Here is a 23,262-nt window from a genome sequence, read left to right as displayed (position 1 = left end):
ATGAGGAATGTTCAGTAAATGCATAAACAAACACGTTCTTTTAGGCTTTTTTAAATTTAACTCATTATCTATCTGGAAACAATCTTATTTAGCACATAAATGTAAGTGTGAAGTGAAGCTATAACTTTATTTTTCTCCAAATAGCCCGTATCAAATGTAGAAATATGCCATTCCTCACTGATTTGTGATGTCACTTTTATCATACACTGAATTCTGCTCTGTGATAGGGTCTGTTTTTAGACTATTCTTTTCAGTTACTTTAGCTTTGTATTACATTTTAACTCCTTTCATTACTCTTTTTTTAAAAAAATATTTACTTATTTATTTGGCTGCACTGGGTCTTTGTTGCGGCACACTGGATCTTCATTGCCGCGTGCAGGATCTCTTTTGGTTGCGGCATGTGAGATCTTGAGTTGCAGCATGCGGGCTCTTAGTTGCGGCATGTGGGATCTAGTTCTCTGATCAGGGATCGAACCTAGGCTGCCTGCGTTGGGAGCACGGAGTCTTAGCCACTGGACCACCAGGGAAGTCCCTCTTCATTACTCTTGCTCTCTATCCCTAATATCTTTTTGCTAATTCTCAGCTATTTACTGTTCCAGATTAATTTGTGAATAAATAGGTCAGTCTTCCTACTCCTAAACAAGGACTGTGTTTCTATTTATTCACATTTCTTTAATGTACCTCAGAAAAATTTAGTCATTTTTGTTACTTCAGTCCTCTGGGTTTCTTTACAGATTTAATCCCACATATTTTCTATTAATTGCGTTCATGAAGAGCTAATATTCCCCTCATTTTATGTCCTGTTTTCTGGTATATAGAAACGTTACTCATTTTTATATTTATATTGTCTCTAGCTAACTTAATGAAGTCCTATTAATTCTAAGAGTTTTTTCAGTTAACTCACTTCAGTTTCCTAGATAAAGAAAGATGATCTACATTGAAAAGTAATTTTGTCTCCTTTCTAACAGCTTTTTATTATTATTTCCATTTCCCACTTTATTTCATTAGCTAGAAAGACCATTATTATTTAACTAATGGTGACAGTAGGTGTTCTGATCAATAACATCTTGATTTTTAAGGTAATGATTCTAGAGTTTCACCATTAAGTATCATGTTGGATAATTATTTGAAGTAGTATGTTAAGTATCTTTCTATTCCTAATTCATCAGAAATTAGTATTTATCATGTCCTTTGTAAACAGTTTTGTAATCAGAATGAGAAAATTCACCTTAGACGAGGTCCTTTTCCTCCATTATATATAAGGTATTACAGAACAAAGAGAGCAATTTTCTCTTTGTAAGGGAAAATTATCTTAATATTTAAGACATATAATTAATTCCCTGACCCGTGTTTACTTGGCTCTCTTAAGAAACATTTTCTTCACCCAGATTTTCTTACAAAGTCTAGCTCCACACTGATTCATTGATACATTAGTGAATTAATGAGTTAATTAATGAAGAGTAGTGCACAATGTTGAATCACCCAGGATGGCTAAAATTTTTTTAAAAAGGAAAAACAGGTGTTGAAGATATGGGGAAATTGGAACCCTCATACATGCTGGTAGGAATGAAAAATGGTTCAACTGCTTTGGAAGACGGTAAGGCAGTTCCTCAGAAAGTTAACCATAAAGTTAACCATATGATCCAGCAGTTCCATTCCTAGTTATATATTCAAGAATAATGATAACAAACAAAACACATATGTGAATGTTCATAGTAGCATTATTCATAATGACCAAAAAGTAGAAAGAATTCAGATGTTTGTCAGCTGATGAATGAATAAAGAAAATGTGATAAATTCATATAATGACATATTATTTGTCAATAAAAAGGATGAAATACTGATACATTCTATAGCATGTATGAACCTTGGAAACATGTTAAGTGAAAGGAGCTAGTTCCAAAAATGCACATATTAATATGATTCCATTTTAAGGAAAAGTCCAGAATAGGTAGAGCCGTAAAGACAGAAGTTAAGTTAGTGGTTGCCAGGAGACAGGGTTCAGGGAGATAGGGAGTGACTGCAAGTGGGTATGGGGTTTCTTTCTGGAGTGATGGACATGTTCTAAAATGATTGTGGTGATGGTTACAAAACTGAATATACCAAACATCTTTGAATCTTCCAATTTAAATGGGTGACTTGTTTGGTATATAAAATTATATTTCAGTAAAGCTGGGTTTTTTTCCCTAAAGAAGTTACTTTTTATTATTCTAGAAGAAATTACTTTTTAAACTTAATAAATGTTATACTTTCTGTGAAGTTATTATATTGTCAACTACAGTTATCTCAGAAAAAAAATTTTTTTTTTCTGTACTTTGAGAATGTACCAAGAACCTAAAATGCCAAATGTTCATCACAAGATTAAGAATGGTGGGTGACTGGAACAAACCTCGGTATCGTATAATCAGAATAGTGATGTGCATCTATAAGATGGAATAATAAACAGTTAATGTTTTTTAACATACATTTAATGATATGGAGTATCATATCATATGGAGTATTTAAAAGAAGAAACAGGAATAGTTTTACTAGCATATAATTCTAATTATGTATTTTTTGATTTGGCACATAACGTTTGTATGTGAGGGAAAAAAAAGCCTGGAATATAATGTCAAAAATTGTGAAGAGTTGTTATCACAGGGTGGAGAGATTAGAGATACTTTTGTTTGTTATCATCCATAGTTCCAATGTATTACTGTATTTCAGATGTATTACTTCTCCATTCACATATAAAGCCTGTTGTTTAATACTTCTCTACTTCATTTTTGTAACTGTTAACAGCGGAGCATGTGGTATCATGCGTCCTCATGAAATGCACAGGAGACAAAGCATAGACACTGTGCTGACCAAATTGTCTCACTTGTTTTATTTTCATGACTCTGAAAGAGTAAACAATGAACTTTAATGTCTTTGCAGGTTATCAATGCTGCATTGGCTTTAGCAGCAAAACCACAGAGTAAACTGGCCCAAGAGAACATGGATCTTTTTAAAGAACAGTGGGAAAAACAAGTCCGAGTTCTCACAGATGCTGTCGATGACATTACTTCCATTGATGACTTCTTGGCTGTCTCAGGTAATGAGCTGATTCCCCAGAGAAGTATGTGAGGCTGTGCATACTTACTTTCACCTAAGTTACAATAATGGGCAATCAAAATGCCCCCAAGTATGGGCAGGTAAATTATTCTAGCAATAATATTGTGCTGATTTTCATTTTAATTAAAAACAGCAACAACAACAAAAAAAAGCGGGACTTGGAGTTGGAGTTGTTTCCCTTGTTATGAGGCTGGTCTCGATCTTAGAAGTGTGAATTAGTAATCTGCCTGGCAGAGGTTTTTCTCTGTTTATATAGAGTAAGATCTTGCAGCTGTGACCTGTACAACACCATAGCCATCCACCCCTCTTGCTGCTGCTGTGTTTAGAAAAAACATTGACCTGTGTCCTGGCTGTGGTTATTTGTTATGAGCCTATGAGACTTAGGAGGAGGGATTCCCAACATCATAGCTTTAGTTTCTTTTGTAAAAATTGTTCCCCTTGGAAAGCTTCTCTTTCTCTCTCCCTCAGAAAAGATCGTAGTTTAACTGCCTACTTTTCGAAAGACTCTGTCTGCATGATGCACAGATAGAAAACAGAGAGGAAATTTTTAAGTACCTTTTAATTATGAACTTACAAAAAATAAATCTGGGTAATTGACCTCACAAAAACAGTTGATTTCATTATATAAACATAAACTGGTAATGACATAGTAAATTGCATTCATATAGAACATGTCTGTCAACTGCAATTCCCTGTTTATCGCAGAGATAAGTTTCAATCCATCTTCTTAGAGTTGAGCAAGTATAAATGCATTCTCCATTTAACAGACCTCTGCTGCCCTCGACTGCACTGCTTGCTCTCTGGAGGTGCCAGGTTTCCTGAGGCCAGTGGCTGTGGGCAGAGTCAACGGCTGGTACTTGTAGGGCTGAAACTACCTGTCACCCCAGGGAACCACAGTTTGGAATGTGGGAGATGTGAGTGGCCTTGGGGCTTGAAACAGAAGCAGGGCTTAAGTACATGCACAGCACAGTCCTCCAGCAGTGACCTATATAAGGTGACAGTGTGTTCTGCATAACAACGTTCCCCTGTGTCTGCTCGCTCTCCTTGGGGTTGGAGCTTTGGCTCTACTTGAGATAGTGGGGAGCAGGCAATCCATAAACTGCAAAACAAGGGGGTAAATCATGCTGCTGCAGGACTGCCAAATTGCAGGTGCTGGTACTTTAAAACAAAAAACCATTTGTAAGCACATCTTTGCAGGTGCCAAAAATGCAGGAATTGCTTTTTTGGGAAATCTTGGCCTTCTGTTGTTTTCCCCAGTGAAGTACTGAATTATTCTTTTTCATAGATTTAGAGAAAAACACTCTACTTTCACAGCACACTTTTAAGCAAACAACAAATTCTGATATCTAAATACAAAGCCCCCCTCCGGAGATAGATATTACATTCCTAAACTCACTTACCAAGTAAGGCTTGGTCTCAAGGGGTTTTTGGTCCTTCTTATAGCAAAATAAAATGTAATAGAATCAAATGTCCCTCATGCAACATTCTTCAAATCAGAGAACAAAGGGGATTTTGCAGTAGCATTTAGTGGGATCCAGGCAGTATCTTTAGGGTATATGACATAAAACAGAAGAACAGTAAAGAGAAATCAAATTCTTTAACAGATACGCTTTTGTCTGGTGAGTATGTTCAATTTTTATGCAAATGTGGGAAAGTAGAAGAGTTGACTTGATGGAAAGGAGTTTAGACAGTTTCTATTTAGCAAATAAAAACACAGAACAGCCCTCTCAGAAAGTGGTGGTGCTTTCAGAGCATCTGAATTTTAAAGATCCACCTTAGTGTGTTTCTCTAATGTTTTGTCACAGACTTGCTTAGCAGTGTCAAGTAATTAAATAATTAACAGGACAAGACTGTTATTCACAATTCCTTTGATTTTTATGGTGTGCTTTTTAGGGGCATGGGATGAAGGGAAGAGACAAGCAGATACCTGTGCAGAGTTCTACTGGATTGACCAGTTAATCTTTAGCATTCAGACTCCTTTATACCTTATGCACTTACCTCACCCATGGCAGCTTTAGCACTTTTTATGTGGCAGACTAGAGATGTCTCTCCATCTCACCTGATACACTGGCTCTCATTGAGAGGAATCCCATTTTCAACCGGGCAGGCCCCCACTGGTCCCCAGTCCTTGGCCCTTGTACAACTCACAGCCTCTCTAGAGGTGCCCCGTGGATTGGAGAGCAGGCGTCATCTGCAAGCACCGTGTGCAGTCTTTATACCAGAAGCTGAGATCTGCCCACTCCTATTACCCAGAGGCTCAGTAGTCTGTCAGCAAGGTGGGCATGTTTCTGAGTAAGGGGCTGCAGGACAAGTGCCCAGCACAGGGTCTGGCTTAACGTTGGTGGACTTCATAAAATTTTATGTAATGAAAAGTAAGACTGCTGCTTGACTCCTTGGAGTGGTGGTGTTTTACTGTGTCCTGGGATATTGTGGCCCTATGGCAGTGTGATAGGTTTTGAGGAATAGTTCTAGTAATGATTTTTCACCATCAATCCCCCTTGAAATCCCTGGGGCCTGTGTGTTTGCTGTAGCCCTGCCCACTCATGAGAATCCATCCAAAGGGAAGTTACTTAGGGGATAGGACTGAAAGGACCCTCTGCTGCTCTATCTCCATTGTTCCTGGATATTCTGTCCCATTGGTTCCAGAAGTTCCCTCGTGCTTATTACAAGTTATATCCTAAATTTGTGGCTCAAAAATTAATGGTCATCTTGTGTATAACCTGGTAAAGCCATTAAGACCCTGATGCCAGTGTTTCATGAGGCTGTAGGGCAGGGGGAACTTGAGTCACTGTGTATCAAATATGCCACTGGTACTTGAAAATAGAGAGGGACATGCAAGCCACCTCCGGGGGAGAGGGAGGGGGACCCCTGTTCCCCAAGCTGTTCTATTCAGAAGGTTGCCTTGTAAATATTGGAGGTGGTTTAGGATGCTACAGAGCGTTCAGCAAACTGTGAATATATTTATATGGACCGATCCCTTAAGGACAGTGGTTTGAAATTTATCAAAGCGATAAAGACTGTTTGAATTTCATTTGAATTGTATTTGATAAACATTTTCCATGGAAATGAAATTTACTTTCTCATTCGTTTACTCTGCTTTCATGTGGAAGTTCTGATCCTCCCCACACACACACACCTTTTTTTTAAGTTGCAAGTGGTTGGTTAGAGTGGTTCTAGTTGGGTTTATTACTATTCTTTACCAAGTGCTCTTGGAAACAAATAACATAATGCATTAGATACTTTGGGGCAACACTTAGGAGTAGTAATTTGTAACTCTTTCTTCTTCATCGTCAGTGTGCTCAAATAATTTGGTCTGATTGGTCTAAATAAAAGGATTTTTGTACCTAATTTTTGTTTTTGTGTTTAATCGCAAAAATCCAAAACTGAAAGTAAGGTAAGGAAGTGGTGAAGTTAGTTTGATTTCTGACTCCCATGCCCCCTAGCTTGAGCAAGCCACTCAATACTTCTGCGCCTGGTTTCCACATTAATTAATAGTGATTTTTAAAAAGTGGTTACGATAGAGTTAAATGTCAAGCACTCAGAATCTTTCCATAATATTAGAGTAAGTTCTCTATATAACGTATTAATATTATCATCTCCTGTGTGTGCATAAGGCTGCACTGATAAAGATATCCAGAGCAAGGGGAGGGCGGAACAGGCCCTGTTAGACATTGTGGACTGAAGGCTTTCTGGAGAATGCCAGTTGGCTTGGTTCCGGAGGGCAATTAGGCATCATACATCTACTTTATACATATATGCCTTTTGACTTAGTATTCCCATTGCTAGAAAATTTCCCCAGGGATGTGTACATCGATGTTTGCCAAAATACCTGTACAAGGATGTTCACTTCAGCCAAAATGCCTAAGAGAAGACTGGATAAATGAATGATGGCCCCTCCGTCTGTTCAGTAGGGTACGGTACAGCCATTAATATGGATGAGGAAGATCTGTGGAGGCAGTTCTAGAAAGATTTTCAAATGAAAATCAGATATGTTAACATCCATAATGTGATCCCTTGGAGATAGACTGTTGTATGTGTGTGTGTAGGTTTTTTTTCCTTTTAGAAGCATCTACAGATAAAGACTGTATTAAACAGTCAGTTTTTAATGGGGTACAGATTGGTGTGTCTACTCAAAATGGAGCCATGCTGAGTTTACTTGGAAATTCAATTAAGGTAAAGTAACTTATGGTTTAAGTTAGTGTGGGTACTTCCAACCCTCCCATATTTGCACATGTCCAGTGGGAACTCACTTCTCCCTTAGGGCTCAAGTGTAGAGAGCAGGTTGTTGTGTCCTGGGTATATAGTGGCCTCAGCTGGCTGGGGCTTTCCCAATGAAGGTGGAAAATGTTACTTTAGTCAGCTTCCTGAAATAGAAGCCTTCCTTGGTGGCTAAAGAATGGCAAGCTCTTCCCTTGTTTGGGTTCAGCTGGAAGAAAACCTGTATAAATTCAAGAAAATCTAAATTGATTTGTAAAAACACACTTACCCAGATGAAGGTTAACAAATCCTTGGTGGAAGTTTGGGCTACTTTGTTTAATGAATGACAAAGAATGCTATACTTCATTGATTCTAAGATGTGCTTTCCGTCCCCTGGTATTAACAATCCTGATACCAGGATGAGTCTTAAAAATCAGTGATATGAGAAAACATTGGTTCATAGTTTCATTAGCAACATCTTTTCTTTCCTTTTTATTCCTTTCCTTCCCCTTCCCCAAATGTTAGATTCAGTAAAAGCAGCAGTTTTTAACCTAAGGCCTAGTATGGTAGGCAGGCTCAGTACCAGTCTGCTTAGTTTAATATGTAGAGAGTTTGTATATAAAAGATGTTTCTGATCTAAACATGGGCTCTAAATCCATTTATTCTTATAATTGGTTCACATATTCCTCCTAAAATTGGTTTATGTAAAAAGTTTAATACGTTATCTCTTTCAGTAGTGCAATGGTGTAAATTCTAGCAAGTCTCCTAATTTTTGAATTAGCACATGCTAAATTATGGTCTTCTTAGCTATCTTGTGGTAATTCACTTTTCCCTTCTGCAGTAGAAATTTTTACTATATTTTGGCTTTCCCTGGAAAGATATTTATTTTAATTGATGAATTTTTATTTTTTAAAAAGACTTTTAGAGCAGTTTTAGGTTCACAGCCAAATTAAGAGGAAGATACAGAGACTTTCCATCTACTTCTGGCAGCCACACACGCACAGCCTCCCCCATTATCAACATCTCCTACAACAGTAGCACATTTGTTACAATTGATGAACCTACTTTGACACCTCATTATCACCCAAAGTCCGTAATATACATTCCTGTTCACTCTTGGTGGTATATACTTCATAGGTTTGGACAAATGTATCCATCATTGAGTATTTTCACTGCCTTAAAAGTCCTCTGTGCTCCACCTATCTATTCCTCCCTGCTCCAACCCCTGGCAACTCCCAAGGTTCCTGCATGTCTCTTCATAGCTTAATAGCACTTTTTTTTTTAAAGTGCTGAATAATATTCCACTGTCTGGATGTACCACAGTTTTTCATTTCACCTACTGAAGTATGCCTCGATTGCTTCCCAGTTTTGGCAATTATGAATAAAGCTGCTGTAAACATCTGCGTGCAGGTTTTTATGAGGACTTAAGTTTTTAGCTCCACTGCATAAATACCAAGGGGTGCAATTGCTGGATCATAGGTAAGAGTATGTTTAGTTTTGTGGGTGCAAGTCCCTTCCTGCAGTCTCTTGGGAACTACAGAATGAAGGGCCTTGTTCCCGGAGCCTACAGGGGATCTTGAAGCCCAAAGGCAGGGCATTGTGGTGGCTCTATTCTTTGCTGAATCCACTAAGTATCACTTGCCTCTGGCTCCCCTTGAGATAAGAGGAAATAGCATTGTGACCACTAGACACTGTCATATATAACTTGACTGAGTATGTTAGCAGAGGCTGTGAGGGAAGGGTAATGACTTTGGAAGGGAATTAAATCAGGAACCAGTCTAGATAATGACAGGTCAAAGCATAAGGTAACCAGGGATGGCAAAGAAATGACCAGGTGTGTTTCTTTCTTTGTTTCTTTTTAAATTTATTTTATTTATTTATTTTTGGCTGTGTTGGGTCTTCGTTGCTGCTCACAGGCTTTCTCTAGTTGCGGTGAGCGGGGGCTACTCTTCGTTGCAGTGCACAGGCTTCTCACTGCAGTGGCTTCTCTTGTTGCAGAGCACAGACTCTACGAGTGCGGGCTTCAGTAGTTGTGGCCCGTGGGCTCAGTAGCTGTGGCTCGCGGGCTCTAGAGCACAGGCTCAGTAGTTGTGGTGCATGGGCTTAGTTGCTCCGTGGCATGTGTGATCTTCCCGAACCAGGGCTCAAACCCATGTCCCCTGCATTGGCAGGCGGATTCTTAACCATGGCGCCACCAGGGAAGCCCCAGATGTTTCTTAAATAGATTACATTTGCCCTAATTGTCCTGTCTCTTCCAGAAAAACCAGAACCATTAGTCTTTCACCTATTGTGCTAGGTACTTTCTTGGTTTAAGGAAGTGAGCATGTCTTTAACAGACACTGCTTCTAAGAGTTCTTACGTGTCTTGAAAGCTCCTTTCCAAGCTGGAAGGAAATGGGCAGGCGATGACCTGGAGGCTTTGTGTTGCTCACTCACCCACCCACCCCATGGATTGTGGGCATCCCTGTCACTTGGGCTGTCTGTTGGTAGACTCTGCAGTTCCTGGTGGTGAGAACATTCCCTTTTCTATGACTAGACAGCTTAACAGGAGTCAAGGATTTCCTCAAATAACACAACAGGCCCACCTGCATCCCATGAGTGGTTTACTGAATGTTTCGCCTGGGGCAGTCCCTCAGCGCCCTCCAGAGGGGACTTTAACCTGCCTTCCAGGGCCTTCTGTTCCAGAGCTGTCCTGGCATCTTGGTAGCTTGTCTGAATACCATCGGCATCTACTGGAGGGAGGGGCAAGAAACTGGGAGAATAAGACCTTACAGTGAACCTTTTCTTCTAATTTAGACTTTGTTTGGGATGTAAAACCAGTGAAATCATTTAAGGGAAGGAGAAATTATTAAGGATTCTGTGATCTTGAATTTTCCGCCTGGCTTAAAACTGTGCCTTAAAGATGGGCATCTCTGTCTCTCTCTTTTAAACCTGGAATAAAGATTGTTATTCTTGGAGGTGATTGCAGGTTGAGTTTCTGTGGGACAGTTAATCCGGTCTCTTGAGTGAAATGATAACGTGTAAAGCTTTTGGCACCGTAGCTGGCACAGAGTGAGCTGTCGATGAATAATAGATGCCAACTAGTTGTCCCCTTCTAGTGGAAGGCCTCCTCCCTCATTCAGCTTTTTTTTGTTTGTTCCTCAGAGAATCACATTTTGGAAGACGTGAACAAATGCGTCATTGCTCTCCAAGAGAAAGATGTGGATGGGCTGGACCGCACAGCTGGTGCAATTCGAGGCCGAGCTGCTCGGGTCATTCACGTGGTCACCTCAGAGATGGACAACTATGAGCCAGGGGTCTACACAGAGAAGGTGCTGGAAGCCACCAAGCTCCTCTCCAACACAGGTGCGGGGGCTGCCTCCCTTCCTTGTGCTCCGCACACACAGATGGCCTGGTGGCCAGGCCATCCAGTTAGTACAGGCCCTGTGGTTAGGAAGTAGGACGCTGGGACTCAGTTCAGTCTTAGGACAAGAATTCTAGAAGGTATGTCAGATTCGTGAGAAGTTGGTCAGCCACATTAAGGCCTCACAAACACATTTCCTTCATGTGTGTCCCACGATTAATAATGGGAGTTATTTTAAGATGAATGTCTGAGTTATATCTCCTGTCAGTGAACACAGTAAATTAAGGAGGGTCCCATTCTAGCAAGGCCTCAAGTTAATCCCAGTTCTCAACCATGTAAATCCTATGTTGCAGAATCTGCCCAGAGACAAAGAAGATGATTTGAGTCTGTAAAATACAGCATTTAATTTATTTCAACCTTAAATACTTCTCACATAGGTAGAAGCATCGGCTCTTCATCATGCACCCTGCCTCTTTGTGTCTAACTGAGGGATTTAGGGAGGGCTGGTAGAGCAATGATGTTTGCAGGGCCAGCAGGATCTGCCATGCTTTCTTCTCCGCAGTCATGCCACGTTTTACCGAGCAAGTGGAAGCGGCCGTGGAAGCCCTCAGCTCAGACCCCGCCCAGCCCATGGATGAGAACGAGTTTATCGATGCCTCACGCCTGGTGTACGATGGCATCCGGGACATCAGGAAAGCGGTGTTGATGATAAGGGTGAGTAACTGCATTTCAGATGTTTTAACAGCTTCTTTCTTATCATTTGCTAAACTTGAGCAATGCATCATTTTGGAACTCAGCAGATGAGTGGCAATATATTAAAACCATGAATCTAAAAGCTGTTAGAATGAGATATATTTAATTACGTTGTCTAAAATGACTTTTAGTTGCAAGTTAGAGCCCAAACTTGGGCTGAGAAGGGGAGCTAGTATGAGTTGGCCGTGACGATTTACTTCAAGTTAAACAATTGCCACAGATATGAGGCTTCCGTTTGAGTTACAGGGAAACTACAGAAAATAAAGGCTCATCAGTGAATTTCAGAGAAGGGAGTATTTCCTTAATGCAGGTTGAAGCTCTTCTTTACATGGAGCACCCCTCGCCTCAAAGGTGGCAGGCAGGCAGGATGCTAGAACCCCAGGGTTTTGAGGGTGAGAATGAGGGGCTGTGGCAACTCCCGGGCTTGGGGCCAAGCACTGAGCCCTCTCACCGTAGCTGAATGGAAGTGCCACCTGCTCTGGGCCCCATGTGACCCATCCTGTCTGAGGCAGCAGCAGCTCTCACCATCTGAGACAATGTCTAGGGCCCCCTGTGGATTAGCATGCACAAAGGGGTTTTGAGAAACTACTGACTCCTCTGTGATCATCCCCAGTGTGCTGCGCTGGGACTCACAGCTGCCCTTTCCATCGCAGTTGATCCCTCACATGCTGTTCTGAGCATGAACAGCTCTGGAAGCTGGGAGCAGAGCCTGTGCCAAGCTCCCCCAGGCTCACCTGGACCTCCCCCAGGCTCGGGCCATCCCTGCCATAGCCACAGAGCCAGCAGTTGGAATGCAGGGTCTGCCTGCTGAGTAGACAGCTGCTTTGCTATGCTGACGATCTAGTCGGGTCAGGGGAGTTTCCGTTACACCTTCATGGGTTGCTAGTCAAACCTCCCAAGGTAGGCAGGGGTTCTGTCCCACTTTTTACCCCCTCAGCTGGAAACAGAGGCCATTTCTGAGGCCGGTGCATTAGGCTGGACCCATTGTGTATGCAGTGTAGAAATGCTTGGGCACGACTGCGTTTCTCTCTGGGGTGAGGAGGAAAGAGAACAATTCAGGGATGGCCTGGTTGGCTGATGGCTGTCCCTGCAGGCCCAGGTCACCTGGACATGCTGGGGTGTGGCGGGGGAGAGCTTGGGGAGCCTTTTTGCTTTCTTCACGGCTGCTGCTGTGCTAGAGAGCAACCCATGCTCAGCAGGTCGTAGCCCGGTTGAATGCAAGGTTAAACCCAGCAGCCAGATCTCAGTGGTGTGAAGGGATCCCTGGGTCAGGTGTACCAGTGGTGGTAAAACACAGCCCTATTTTTCCAAAGTTCTTTGCATACTGACAGACACTTAGAGAATAGAAGAAATGATAATGAGTCGTCACTGGGTGTTTGAGATTAATGCCTTTGGGGTTTTAAGTGAGCTGGTATGCGCACACTCCAGGATGCCTGCACATTCCAGGGCCTGTTCTGTGGAAGCAGGTCGGGTTGTGGGAAACCACACCCTGGGAACAGGCAGGCAGCTTGGATTCCTCTTCATGTCTGTGACTCTAAGCAAGTTTCCTCATCTTTCTGAGACTCACATGATGGTGTTGATGGTTTTAATGGGATGAAATGGAGGTAACGTGTTCAGCTCAGGGCTTGGCATATAGTAGCTGTTTCTTGCGCACTTACTGCTGTGTTGGAGCGCAAGTATGACAGAGGCCCTGGCAGGCTTGGTGAGATAGAACCTGGGGTGTGGTCAGCTGGGAGGGCCCAGAGCAAGGGCAAAGTAGGTCTGTGGCAGCAGTGGTTTAACTCCTCCCGTATTGTCTTGATTTTAATTCAGGAATCATCCTCCCAACCCCCCGGACCTCTTGGTTTCTTGATGTCTTATCCTCCCCCAACCTCAACCTTACTTGCCTAGTCTTACCCAGTCCTGGGTCCATTACCAGTATCTACGTCATCCCAGTGTCAGGTTTCCCCCTTCCATCAGCTCACTGTCTCTGGTCCTGTGACTCCCAACAGTCCTTTGAGTCCATCAGGATCTTCAGCCGGTTGGCCCTCCCCACTTGCAACCCTCACTCAGCCCTTCAGGTCCTTGCCTCACTCCTTTTCTAGCTTTGAGTCTATCGGTATAATCTCCTTTGCCCCCTTTTCTGTCCTCTTGTTTGCCTTGCAAAATACAATCCTAGTGAAATTCCTTCTCCTGCTGAGCATGGTGTAGAAAAGTGCAGCCACCCTGACTGGGGTCACCGAACCCAGGACCGTCAGGGGGCCCTTGATGCCATGCAGCCTCGCCCACACAGCCACAGAGTCTGGGAGCGTTTCATACCTTCCTGCTTGCCTCCCCATCTGTGCCCCATCCTACATGTCTGGCCTCAGTGCCTGTTGTACTGAGGATCCTGAGGCAGTTAGAACATCTGCTCCTGGCTGAGCCCGTCCCCTGCACTGGGTCCCATTCTCTCTTCCTCCAGCACCTTCCCCCCAGCATACAAACATGCCATTATTTCTCCTGTTATAAGAAAATCTCCTGGCCCCCCTCCTCCTTAGTCTCCTTTGCTGGTTTATCCCCATCTTCGCAGCCCCTTACCACTGGTACACCCTGTAGCACAGTTTTTCACCTCTCTCTTTTCTGACTGTACTCATTCCCCTGGTGCATAAAGACGTGAGAAAACCAGCAAGAGGTTGACTCTTCTGTGGTCCACACTCATCTAGCCACCTTGCCTACTACCTGTCACTTGTCTAACAGGCACCTCAAGCTTATTATTCCCCAAAGTGAGCTCCTCATCTCTCTCCACCCTGTTTTCTCGTATCAGTTGATGGCAAATCTGTCTTTCACTTGCTCAGGCCCAGACCTTGGATTCACCTTTGATTCCACTTTTTGCCTCAAACCCTGAATCTGATTTATCAGCAAATCCTGTTGGATCTACCTTCACAATAAATAGAAACTCTGAACACTGTTCCTACCGTGGTCCAGGCCACCAGCATCTCTCACCTGGATTCATGCAATTGCTTGCTTCTCAGCCAGTCTCCCTATTTGCATCCCTAGGTGCCTGCAGTCTCATCCACAGAGCACCCAGGGTGATCCTTTTAAGCTTCAATTAGATCACGTTATCTACTGCTTAGTACTCTCCAAAGGCTGCCACGTCACTCAGTCCTTACACTGGCCCACAAGGCCTTTGAGGAGCTGAACCTGTCACCTCTCTGACCTCATCTCCTACTGCTCCCCTGCCTTTGCTCCCAGGGCTTCAGCTGACACTGTGCCATAAGGGCAGTGAGCTGAGCCCCTACTGTGGCCTTGCTATTCATCCAGTTCCCCAGGCCTTTCTGTTGGTGACTCTGTCCTGCTGGAACACTCCTCCCCCAGGTACCTCCTGTGCTCCCACCTTCATTGCCTTCAGGTCTGTGCTCCAGTGTCACCTTCTCATGAGACCTTTCCTGACCACTGATATAAAATTACAATCCTCCTCTACTGCTTGCTTATAGCACTGATCACTTTCTAATAGGTCATGTGATTCACTTTTGTCATTTTTCCCATCAGAATATATGTGAGAGCAGGGATTTTTGTCTGTGTCATTTTGTACCTTCAGCGCCTAGAACAGTGCTTGGCACACAAATATTCAGTGAATGAATGAATAGGAGATATTTGGTTTTCTTGGCAAGAACAGCTCTTGGGTCTGTGATGGGCTATTGAGGAAGGTGGGGAAGTGGAGATCCTGTTAGGAGGGCACCCCTTTGACAAAGCTCCTCCACAGACTGAGGCTCAGGTGTCTGTGACCCAGGATTAAAATGGCGAATGGCAGCAAGACTCCAGGATCTTGCATTGCCATGTGACTCACTGGTTCCTCGAGTGACCCTGGCTGTCCTCACCTCCTCATGGAGGGGCAGGCCTGGCCTTTGCACCTGTACAAACCCAACATACTCTGGGCAGTTTTGGATGCTTCCTCACAGGAAGCCCTTGGGCTGGGCTTGGATTAGGTCCTGGTGCAGATGAGGGACTCGCCTCACTGCCCTCCTGTCACAGGCCGGCCAGCTGGGCTAAGAGGCAACCCCAGCTGTTTGCCTGCTGCCCTGTTGCTGATAACTTCTAGAAGATGACATTATGTTTCAAGTCAGCAGCTAATCATGAGAGGCTGGAGAGTGTACAAAATAAGAATTTTATTTTATAATTAAAGCAAAGAGGTAGGACCAGTAATCGGTCCCTTTGGTATTTATTCACACCTTATCTGCCATATTCTCTCTTTAATAAAAGTAAGTACATAAAAATACATTGCCTATTTTTACCTCTCAAATCAGCCTTTGGTACCCTAAGAGAAGTCCCAGTATTAGTTAATTCATTTAATTTTCTTTTTGTCATAAAATGGGAAAGTTATAAGAATCTGTTTAATGTTGTATGAAACTGCTATTTTTAATACAGTACCTTTTCCACCCAGGACAACTCTCACCTTTGTCTTAAGATGCAGGTGTTGGAGAAGTACGTTAAGAAGTGAAAACCTTTGTCAAGCAAAGAGTGTTGACTCATTGGTAGAAACTGAAACCCTCAACCCCATAAAGGACCTGTGTCCTTTGGGAAGTGCTGGTGTGGTGCCTTTGCTTGCTGTTTGTTGAATGGGCTGCCTGGCACGTGCATGAGCTAAAGCAGGGTCTCAGACAAATATTGAGCAATTTTAACTTTATTCCTCACGACTGTTTGAAATACTGCAGAAAATTCTGGATGTCTGTACATCAGGCTGTGGGCCCAGAGGCCTGGGGAAGCTGGAGGCCTAGGGTTGTGTTTGACTTGTGATTTCTGTCTCGGTGGCAGACCCCTGAGGAGCTGGATGACTCGGACTTCGAGACGGAAGACTTCGATGTCAGAAGCAGGACAAGCGTCCAGACAGAAGACGATCAGCTGATAGCTGGCCAGAGTGCCCGGGTAAGGACCAAGTTTAACTTGTCCTGCAGACCCTCCCTGTCCCTCTCTGTTCTTGGCTTTTTCTTTTCCAGGAAAACACTCTCATTATTGAGAACACCATTTTTCCTCTCGTTTTCTCTGGCAGTAGGACCGAAGTTATCCTAAGTTGTGGCACCTGCTAGTCAATTGTAGGTTCATCTAAAACATCTTCTCAGCTGTGCCCTGAAGCGTTGGTTTGTGAAGAGCCCTGAGTCAGGAAAGCCCTAGGATCTAGTCAATGCAATGTTTGTTAATAGGACAGTGAAATTCAAAAAAGATTGCTGTCTTTGCCTATCTCAATGATACCATGGGCATGAACTATTTAATTATTCATGGGTTAAAAAAAATAACAGTGGTACATTCAAGAAAATCAGAGCCATTGCATTCATTTAAGTCATTAAATCTTCAATTAACTGCATTTATGTTTTTGGGAGGGTGCCAAGAAATATTACTAAGGAGTCTTTTTTCACCCCTTAGAAGATATTTTGAACAGCGGGTACATCCCTGCTTTAAGCCCCACTCGGTCCTAAGCATTTTGGGAAGCTGAGTGGAGAGGAGCCCAAGGCCCTGAGTCTGTGGCTTGAGGTGGGCAACAGGCCTCCAGGTGCTGCGGTGATAAGGTTTAAATGCCATCTCAAGTACCTAAAAAGCATACTCTGCAGCAGGTTCTCTTCTGCCTGCCTGCTTGCCTTCTTTAATATTAACATTCTAGGGCTTCCCTGGTGGTGCAGTGGTTGAGAGTCCGCCTGCCGATGCAGGGGACGCCGGTTGGTACCCCGGTCCGGGAAGATCCCACATGCCGCGGAGCGGCTGGGCCCGTGAGCCGTGGCCACTGAGCCTGTGTGTCCGGAGCCTGTGCTCCGCAACGGGAGAGGCCACAACAGTGAGAGGCCCGCGTACTGCAAAAAAAAAAAAAAATTCACATTCTAAAACTACTTATGGGTCACCTTGAAAAGTTGGAGATGTATTACAGCCACCGGGCCTGCCATGGAAAGGACTCCATGTATTAGCCCCTCCCTCATCTCCTCTCCCCATGGCAGGAGGCAGAGGATGAAACTTTTTTTTTAAGGTTCAAATGAAGTTTATTTTTTTTAATATTTTAATTTTATTGGAGTATAGTTGATTTACAATGTTGTTAGTTTCAGGTATCAGCAAAGTGATTCAGTTATACATTCTTTTTTAGATTCTTTTCTCGTATAGGTCATCACAGAATATTGAGTAGTGTTCCCTGTGCTATACAGTAGTTCCTTGTTGGTTATCTCTCATAAGAGATATATATGTGTTAGTGTGTGTATGTTCATCCCAAGCTCCTGATTTATCCCCCTGCCCCCCACACGTTTCCCCTTTGGTAACCATAAGTTTGTTTTCCATATCTGTAAGTCTGCTTGTTTTGTAAATAAGTTCATTTGTATCTTTTAAATTATCAGTAGATTCCACATATGAGTGATAGCATATGATATTTGTCTTTCTCTGCCTGACTTACTTCATTTCAGAGGATGAAACTTTTAAAGAATTAAGGTAAGCTGATTCTGTCCTTGTGCAGGCGTGATCATGGAGCTTCTGCATTGGCCTTCAACCCCTCATACCCTGTTTTTCTCCACACTAAAACTTGTTCTTGAAAGTGGGTCGGGAATTCAGGCTGCTGTAAACTTCGGTGCAAAATGGCTCTTCAGGCAAAATGAAACCTATTAAAGCATTAGCCTACCTGTGTCATAGATTGCTTGGTGGAAATATTCTTGGCTAATGCACTGTGAGAACTTCATATTCTCTTTATGTAAGAGCTTCCTGGGCTTCTGATTTTAGGCGATCATGGCTCAGCTTCCCCAGGAGCAAAAAGCAAAGATTGCGGAACAGGTGGCCAGCTTCCAGGAAGAAAAGAGCAAGCTGGATGCTGAAGTGTCCAAGTGGGACGACAGTGGTAATGACATCATTGTGCTGGCCAAGCAGATGTGCATGATCATGATGGAGATGACGGACTTTACCCGGTGAGCAGTGCCCGGCCCCAACCTGCTACACGGAGGGCTGCCCCCCTCCCTGCAGGTCACCTCACACAGGCAGGACGTGCTGCTCTGTACACACTTTTCTGTTCATCTCCACCTACGAGGGCTTCAGTTATGATCATTCTTGTTCCCTTTTTTCAGAGGTAAAGGACCGCTCAAAAACACATCAGATGTGATCAGTGCCGCCAAGAAAATTGCTGAGGCGGGATCCCGGATGGATAAGCTTGGCCGTACCATCGCAGACCATGTAAGTGACAGACTTGCCACATGGGCCTTGAAGTTCATCCTGGGACTCTGGCAGCCCAGCGGTGGTAACAGTGTTTTTCATGAGACACAGTACTTTTCCCATCTCAAAAATTGTTCTTAACTTGTCAACCCACTTGACTAACATCAGCATAGAGTTTTGAGGATTTCTGTATTCCTGTTTCTTCTTTGACAAGTTTTATAAGGCAGGCCCAGTTTGCATTACAGCACATCTCTGGAGCAGGTGTGTATGTCCTGAAATCTTCCCTTGGTTGACAGCTAAAACCAGCCTTTACTGTTGTTTATTATCTCTCAGATCTCTTCAGGATGTCAGCTCTGGGCAGGAGCTAATTCTGCAAGCCCTAATAATACACTGAAACTAGGTGTATAAGAGCCTCTTCTTGTGGAAGTATTGCAGTATTTCATGTGAGAATCAGGAGCCCTTTTGGCTAGTGCTTTTGGAAGGCTGACGTGCCCAACTGGGGACAGACATCTATGTCCTCAATCACCCAGCCTTCATCCCTTCATTCTCTGTATCGATATGTCCAAAAAAATGTGGTTCCTACCTCCTGGAAAGTTTACAATATATTTCCCTTGATGCTCCAAGATATTGTCAGCTGTAGTTACAAACCCTTCCCACTCCTTTCCCTGAAGTATCCACACGCTCAGCCTGCATTGGGGTTGTGGGACAAGTGACAGTGGTTTCTCATTGCTCAAGCCAAAGATTGGGAAGTATCCTCAACTCCCGTCTTTCATGTAATAACCGATACTCAGCCCTGGTGCTTCTACTAGCCACACGAATCTCAACACCATCTATCTGCTCCTTCCCTCTTAGCAGCCCCCAGCTGAGTCCTGGCATGCATGGCCCACGCCTGCAAAACTGTGGCCTCTCCTCACTGATTTCCTGCTCTCTCCTCTGCACTCCAGCCTCCACACAGTTGCCAACACAGTCTTCTTATATGATCACCTTAAAATGCAAATGAGGTATGGCTCTGCCATGCTTCAGTAGCTTCTCAGAATAAAATTCTAAATCTCCAGCATGGTCTGCACCCCAGCCTCACAGGAGGGAGTTTTTGCATAAACACTTGAGAGAGGGTGCTCTGTTCCTTCTTTGGGTGACGTCTCCGAAGTTGGCCCTGAGCTTTGGCAGCAAGACGGGCATTTCCCTGTGACTGGTCGGGACCCCACAGCTCCCACGTGCTCTTCTTGCTTTGATTGACTCACCCGTTCTCCATCTTTGCCTAAAATGACCCTCCTTTCATCAGGTGTTTACAGAGTGCATCATAACTGAGCAGATAAAGTCCCTCTGAGCAGAAGAGCTATTTGGATGGTTATCACCTAGCTCACAGCACTCTCACTTTTCTCCAGAACTAGACTCTCGCTTGCTGAGGCTATTTTTCACCTTTAGGGGCTAGGGGCAGGGGCTGCAGCAGAGAGTAGCCTAGGGCTATGATGGCCCCAGGTAATTGGGTAACTCCTATCTTGCCCTTTGCTCAAGCAAGGAGTGAAGAGCTGGTGGCACACTGAGCCTTTCAGAAATATCTGTGGGGGTGGGTGTGTTTGGGCCGGGCTCAGAGTGCTTGGTGCTAATTCTGCTCTCCCGTCAGTGCCCAGACTCAGCCTGCAAGCAGGACCTGCTGGCCTACCTGCAGCGCATCGCCCTCTACTGCCACCAGCTCAACATCTGCAGCAAAGTCAAGGCTGAGGTGCAGAACCTCGGTGGGGAGCTGGTCGTCTCCGGGGTAAGTTCCATCTGTGAAGAGAGCTGGTTAGTGGGAACGTGCTAGGAAGTGTGCTGTGGGAAAACTGGAAGTTTCCTCTTGGTCCTCAGAGGCCGTCCTCAGAGGCCAAGGGCTGCACATTGGCTACTTCCTGCAGAACTGCAGCTCTGCTTAGCATGGTTGGTGACAGCTAGGAGCTCTTACAGTGCTTGCCTCTTCCCCTTTGTTGACCACCCCATAGGTAAAAGTATTTTTGTCTTCATCGCTTTTCTTCCCCCAGAAAGAACTGAGCCTGTTCAGAGATTGCAGAGATGACATATAGGCTTTCTCACACCCCCTCCACTCTCAGAGTTCCCAAGTAGTATCTCTTCCCTTGTCTGTTTACCATGTCACAGTTCTGGACCCCTTGTCACCTTGGGCAGGGGAAAGAGGACATCTCGCTCCACTGAAGCCCTGTGGCTTCTGCTAAACCCCACAGAATTTCCTTTCAAAGAAGACTTGGTATGTTGGACATACTCATACCATTTGCTTACCTGCTGCAACATAAATGCCCCTGTCTCTGGGGAGCAATTATCTGTATTCTCTAAATGAGAGAGGAGACTCCCCGGGTCATTACTGAAAGCACTGGGGGCGTCTCTGTCTAGGAGGCTGACTTATTGCCATCTCCCCCTGCACCATGGCTGTCCGTGGCTGTTCTCGGTGCTTATGGTTATAGCTCTGCCATCACTCAAAAGATTTTGGCAGATCCTCCCCCAACTTGAGTGAATGAAAACTTGTTGAGGGGTGGGGGCAGGTAAGGTAATGGTACCTTAGGTTTATATCACTCCTTCCTTCTTCAAAAGACCTGAAACACAGGCATTTTCAGGGTATTTGGATAAGAGCACCCAGTCACTGGGAGAGCCAATCAGGAGCAGGGCTGCTGCCCTGCCCTGTCCTGGTCCAGGAGGAGTCGGGACTCCACTGCCAGGGACTGACAGCCTCCAGCTGGACCGGAGGGTCCAGGCCCTCCGGTACCTAGACCCAGGCCCCTGGGTACATGTGGGGTTGGAGGTCAGGCCTGTGCTCCTCACCTACCTTTCTGCCTCTTAGGTGGACAGTGCCATGTCCCTGATCCAAGCTGCTAAGAACTTGATGAACGCTGTGGTGCAGACAGTGAAGGCGTCCTATGTGGCCTCCACCAAATACCAGAAGTCTCAGGGGATGGCTTCCCTTAACCTCCCTGCTGTGTCGTGGAAGATGAAGGCGCCTGAGAAAAAGCCCTTGGTTAAGAGAGAGAAACAGGATGAGACACAGACCAAGATTAAGAGGGCATCTCAGAAGAAGCATGTGAACCCTGTGCAGGCCCTCAGCGAGTTCAAAGCCATGGACAGCATCTAAGGCTGTCCCCAGCCCTCAGGGCTTCTAAAGATCTGTCACTGTTCTTCACTTGTGTATTTGCTAAATAGAACACTGATGTTAGATTCCATAGGAAAATAGATTTCAGACCTGGCCAAGCTGGTGAATTTTGCAAAGACATACTTGTGTTTAAGTCAGTCAAAAGTACTTTTAGAAGTCAGGAGCGTATTTCTAGCTATATTTTTTTATAAGCGTAAAAATTCCATAACCAAAGAGAATCCCACATTAACAACTTAGTAACACTGCTGACCAAGTTGAGATGCCTGTCCTCCTAGTGGTGGCAGCTGTAGGGTTTGAGAGAAGGGGGGGGGGGTCTGACTCCACCTTGGTTCATGGAGAGGGCTTCCACCAGTTCGACTGGTATTAAATGACCAAAGATGACCCAGAGTAAGCAACCTGGGCATCTTAGGAGGCCCTGGAAAAAGGAACATTCCCAGAAAGGTCTTCAGAGGGACAAACAAACAACATGAAACTGAGTCAAACATAAATGTATCATGAAGAAAACTGATTACTCTCTTTATGATGTGAGAATTTTAATGCATGGTTACAATAACTAATGTACTCTGCTGCAGGACATGAATAAAGTTGCTTTTTTCAGGCTAGAATGTTGTGATGCTGTAACCAGAACATGCTTTTTTCCCTTTCTTCAGCTTCAAATGCAATGCAAATTCATCATTGGGCTCACTTCTAATAATTGCAGTGTTTCCTGCCTTGGGCTTATAAGAGAAGCCTGACAAAATAGTGTTTGCTTAGGCAGTAATTTAGACTTACCTTATTTGTGATTACTATAGCTACAAGGTATAATTTTACTTTCTTATTTAAATTTTATGAATTTGAATGTTTTTTACACTAACTTTTCCCAATAAAGTCCAAAATGAAACCAAGTCTAAGGGGCCAGAGTCCTTTTCTTTGCCTTCCAGTGGAGTCTAGTTTTACATTAAACATCTCCTGGATTTGCCTGCAGCATCTGCAGTGCTCTGGGCCCTCCCGCTGTCCCTCGTTCCCTGGACGGTACTGCCCAGTGAGGAGACCATGCCTATGGCTCTAGGCTGAGGGCCGCACCTCCTTGCAGCTTCCGTGCCAGCCCAGCAGGGAAGGCCATGCCCACAATGGGAATTCACATGTCCGTGCTTCAAGGTGCAGGTCAGAACCTCGGAGGCATCCTTGATATTTCCCTGGATGTCACCCCCTCTCTGCTGAATCATCCCCATTAGTTTGCAACCATACCATGGTAACGGCTGCCTTAAAGATACCCAGCCTCCTCAACCCCATGTCCTTTCCTAGCCAACATCCCCACTTAAGCAAAACTCCCTAAAGAAATGTGTGTAGTCCTTGTCTCCTCTTCCTCACTTCCGTCCCTGCCATCCAGTCAGCTCTCTGCCCCACCATCCTATCACCATCCTCCATTCCATCTTACTGTCCTCACCCTATCAGCGGCCCAGGTGAACACGCCCTCCCTCCTGACAGCTCCTCCCCTGTCCTCCAGAGCACCTCGCCCTCGTTTCCTGTCTTCCTTACTGGGAGCTCCTTCTCCTCCTCTTCCTAGTTGTTCTAAGTTGCGCTGTCCCAGGGCTCAACCCCTGGGCCTCTTCTCTGTTTCTGCTGATTCCTGATCTTAG

The 23,262-nt window shown here is 44.4% G+C and overlaps 1 protein-coding gene across 1 annotated transcript in view; it reads left to right on the top strand.

Annotated features, from left to right (window-relative positions):
- The window catches only part of CTNNA1 (catenin alpha 1), a 178,262-nt gene extending 155,735 nt beyond the window's left edge, over positions 1-22,527 (top strand). Inside the window, exons 11-18 of the mRNA XM_060008762.1 lie at positions 2,917-3,073; positions 10,434-10,634; positions 11,195-11,346; positions 16,156-16,266; positions 18,088-18,269; positions 18,426-18,531; positions 20,135-20,269; positions 21,338-22,527. Coding sequence (XP_059864745.1) covers positions 2,917-3,073; positions 10,434-10,634; positions 11,195-11,346; positions 16,156-16,266; positions 18,088-18,269; positions 18,426-18,531; positions 20,135-20,269; positions 21,338-21,625 — 1,332 coding nt within the window. The 3' untranslated portion in view covers positions 21,626-22,527. The remainder of the gene's footprint in view (positions 1-2,916; positions 3,074-10,433; positions 10,635-11,194; positions 11,347-16,155; positions 16,267-18,087; positions 18,270-18,425; positions 18,532-20,134; positions 20,270-21,337) is intronic.
- The last annotated feature ends 735 nt before the right edge of the window (positions 22,528-23,262 follow it).

This window comes from Delphinus delphis, chromosome 3 (genome assembly GCF_949987515.2).
Source record: "Delphinus delphis chromosome 3, mDelDel1.2, whole genome shotgun sequence".
NCBI lineage: Eukaryota > Metazoa > Chordata > Mammalia > Artiodactyla > Delphinidae > Delphinus > Delphinus delphis.
The sequence above is the reverse complement of the archived record's forward strand: the minus strand, read 5'-3'. Positions and strand labels throughout refer to the sequence as shown.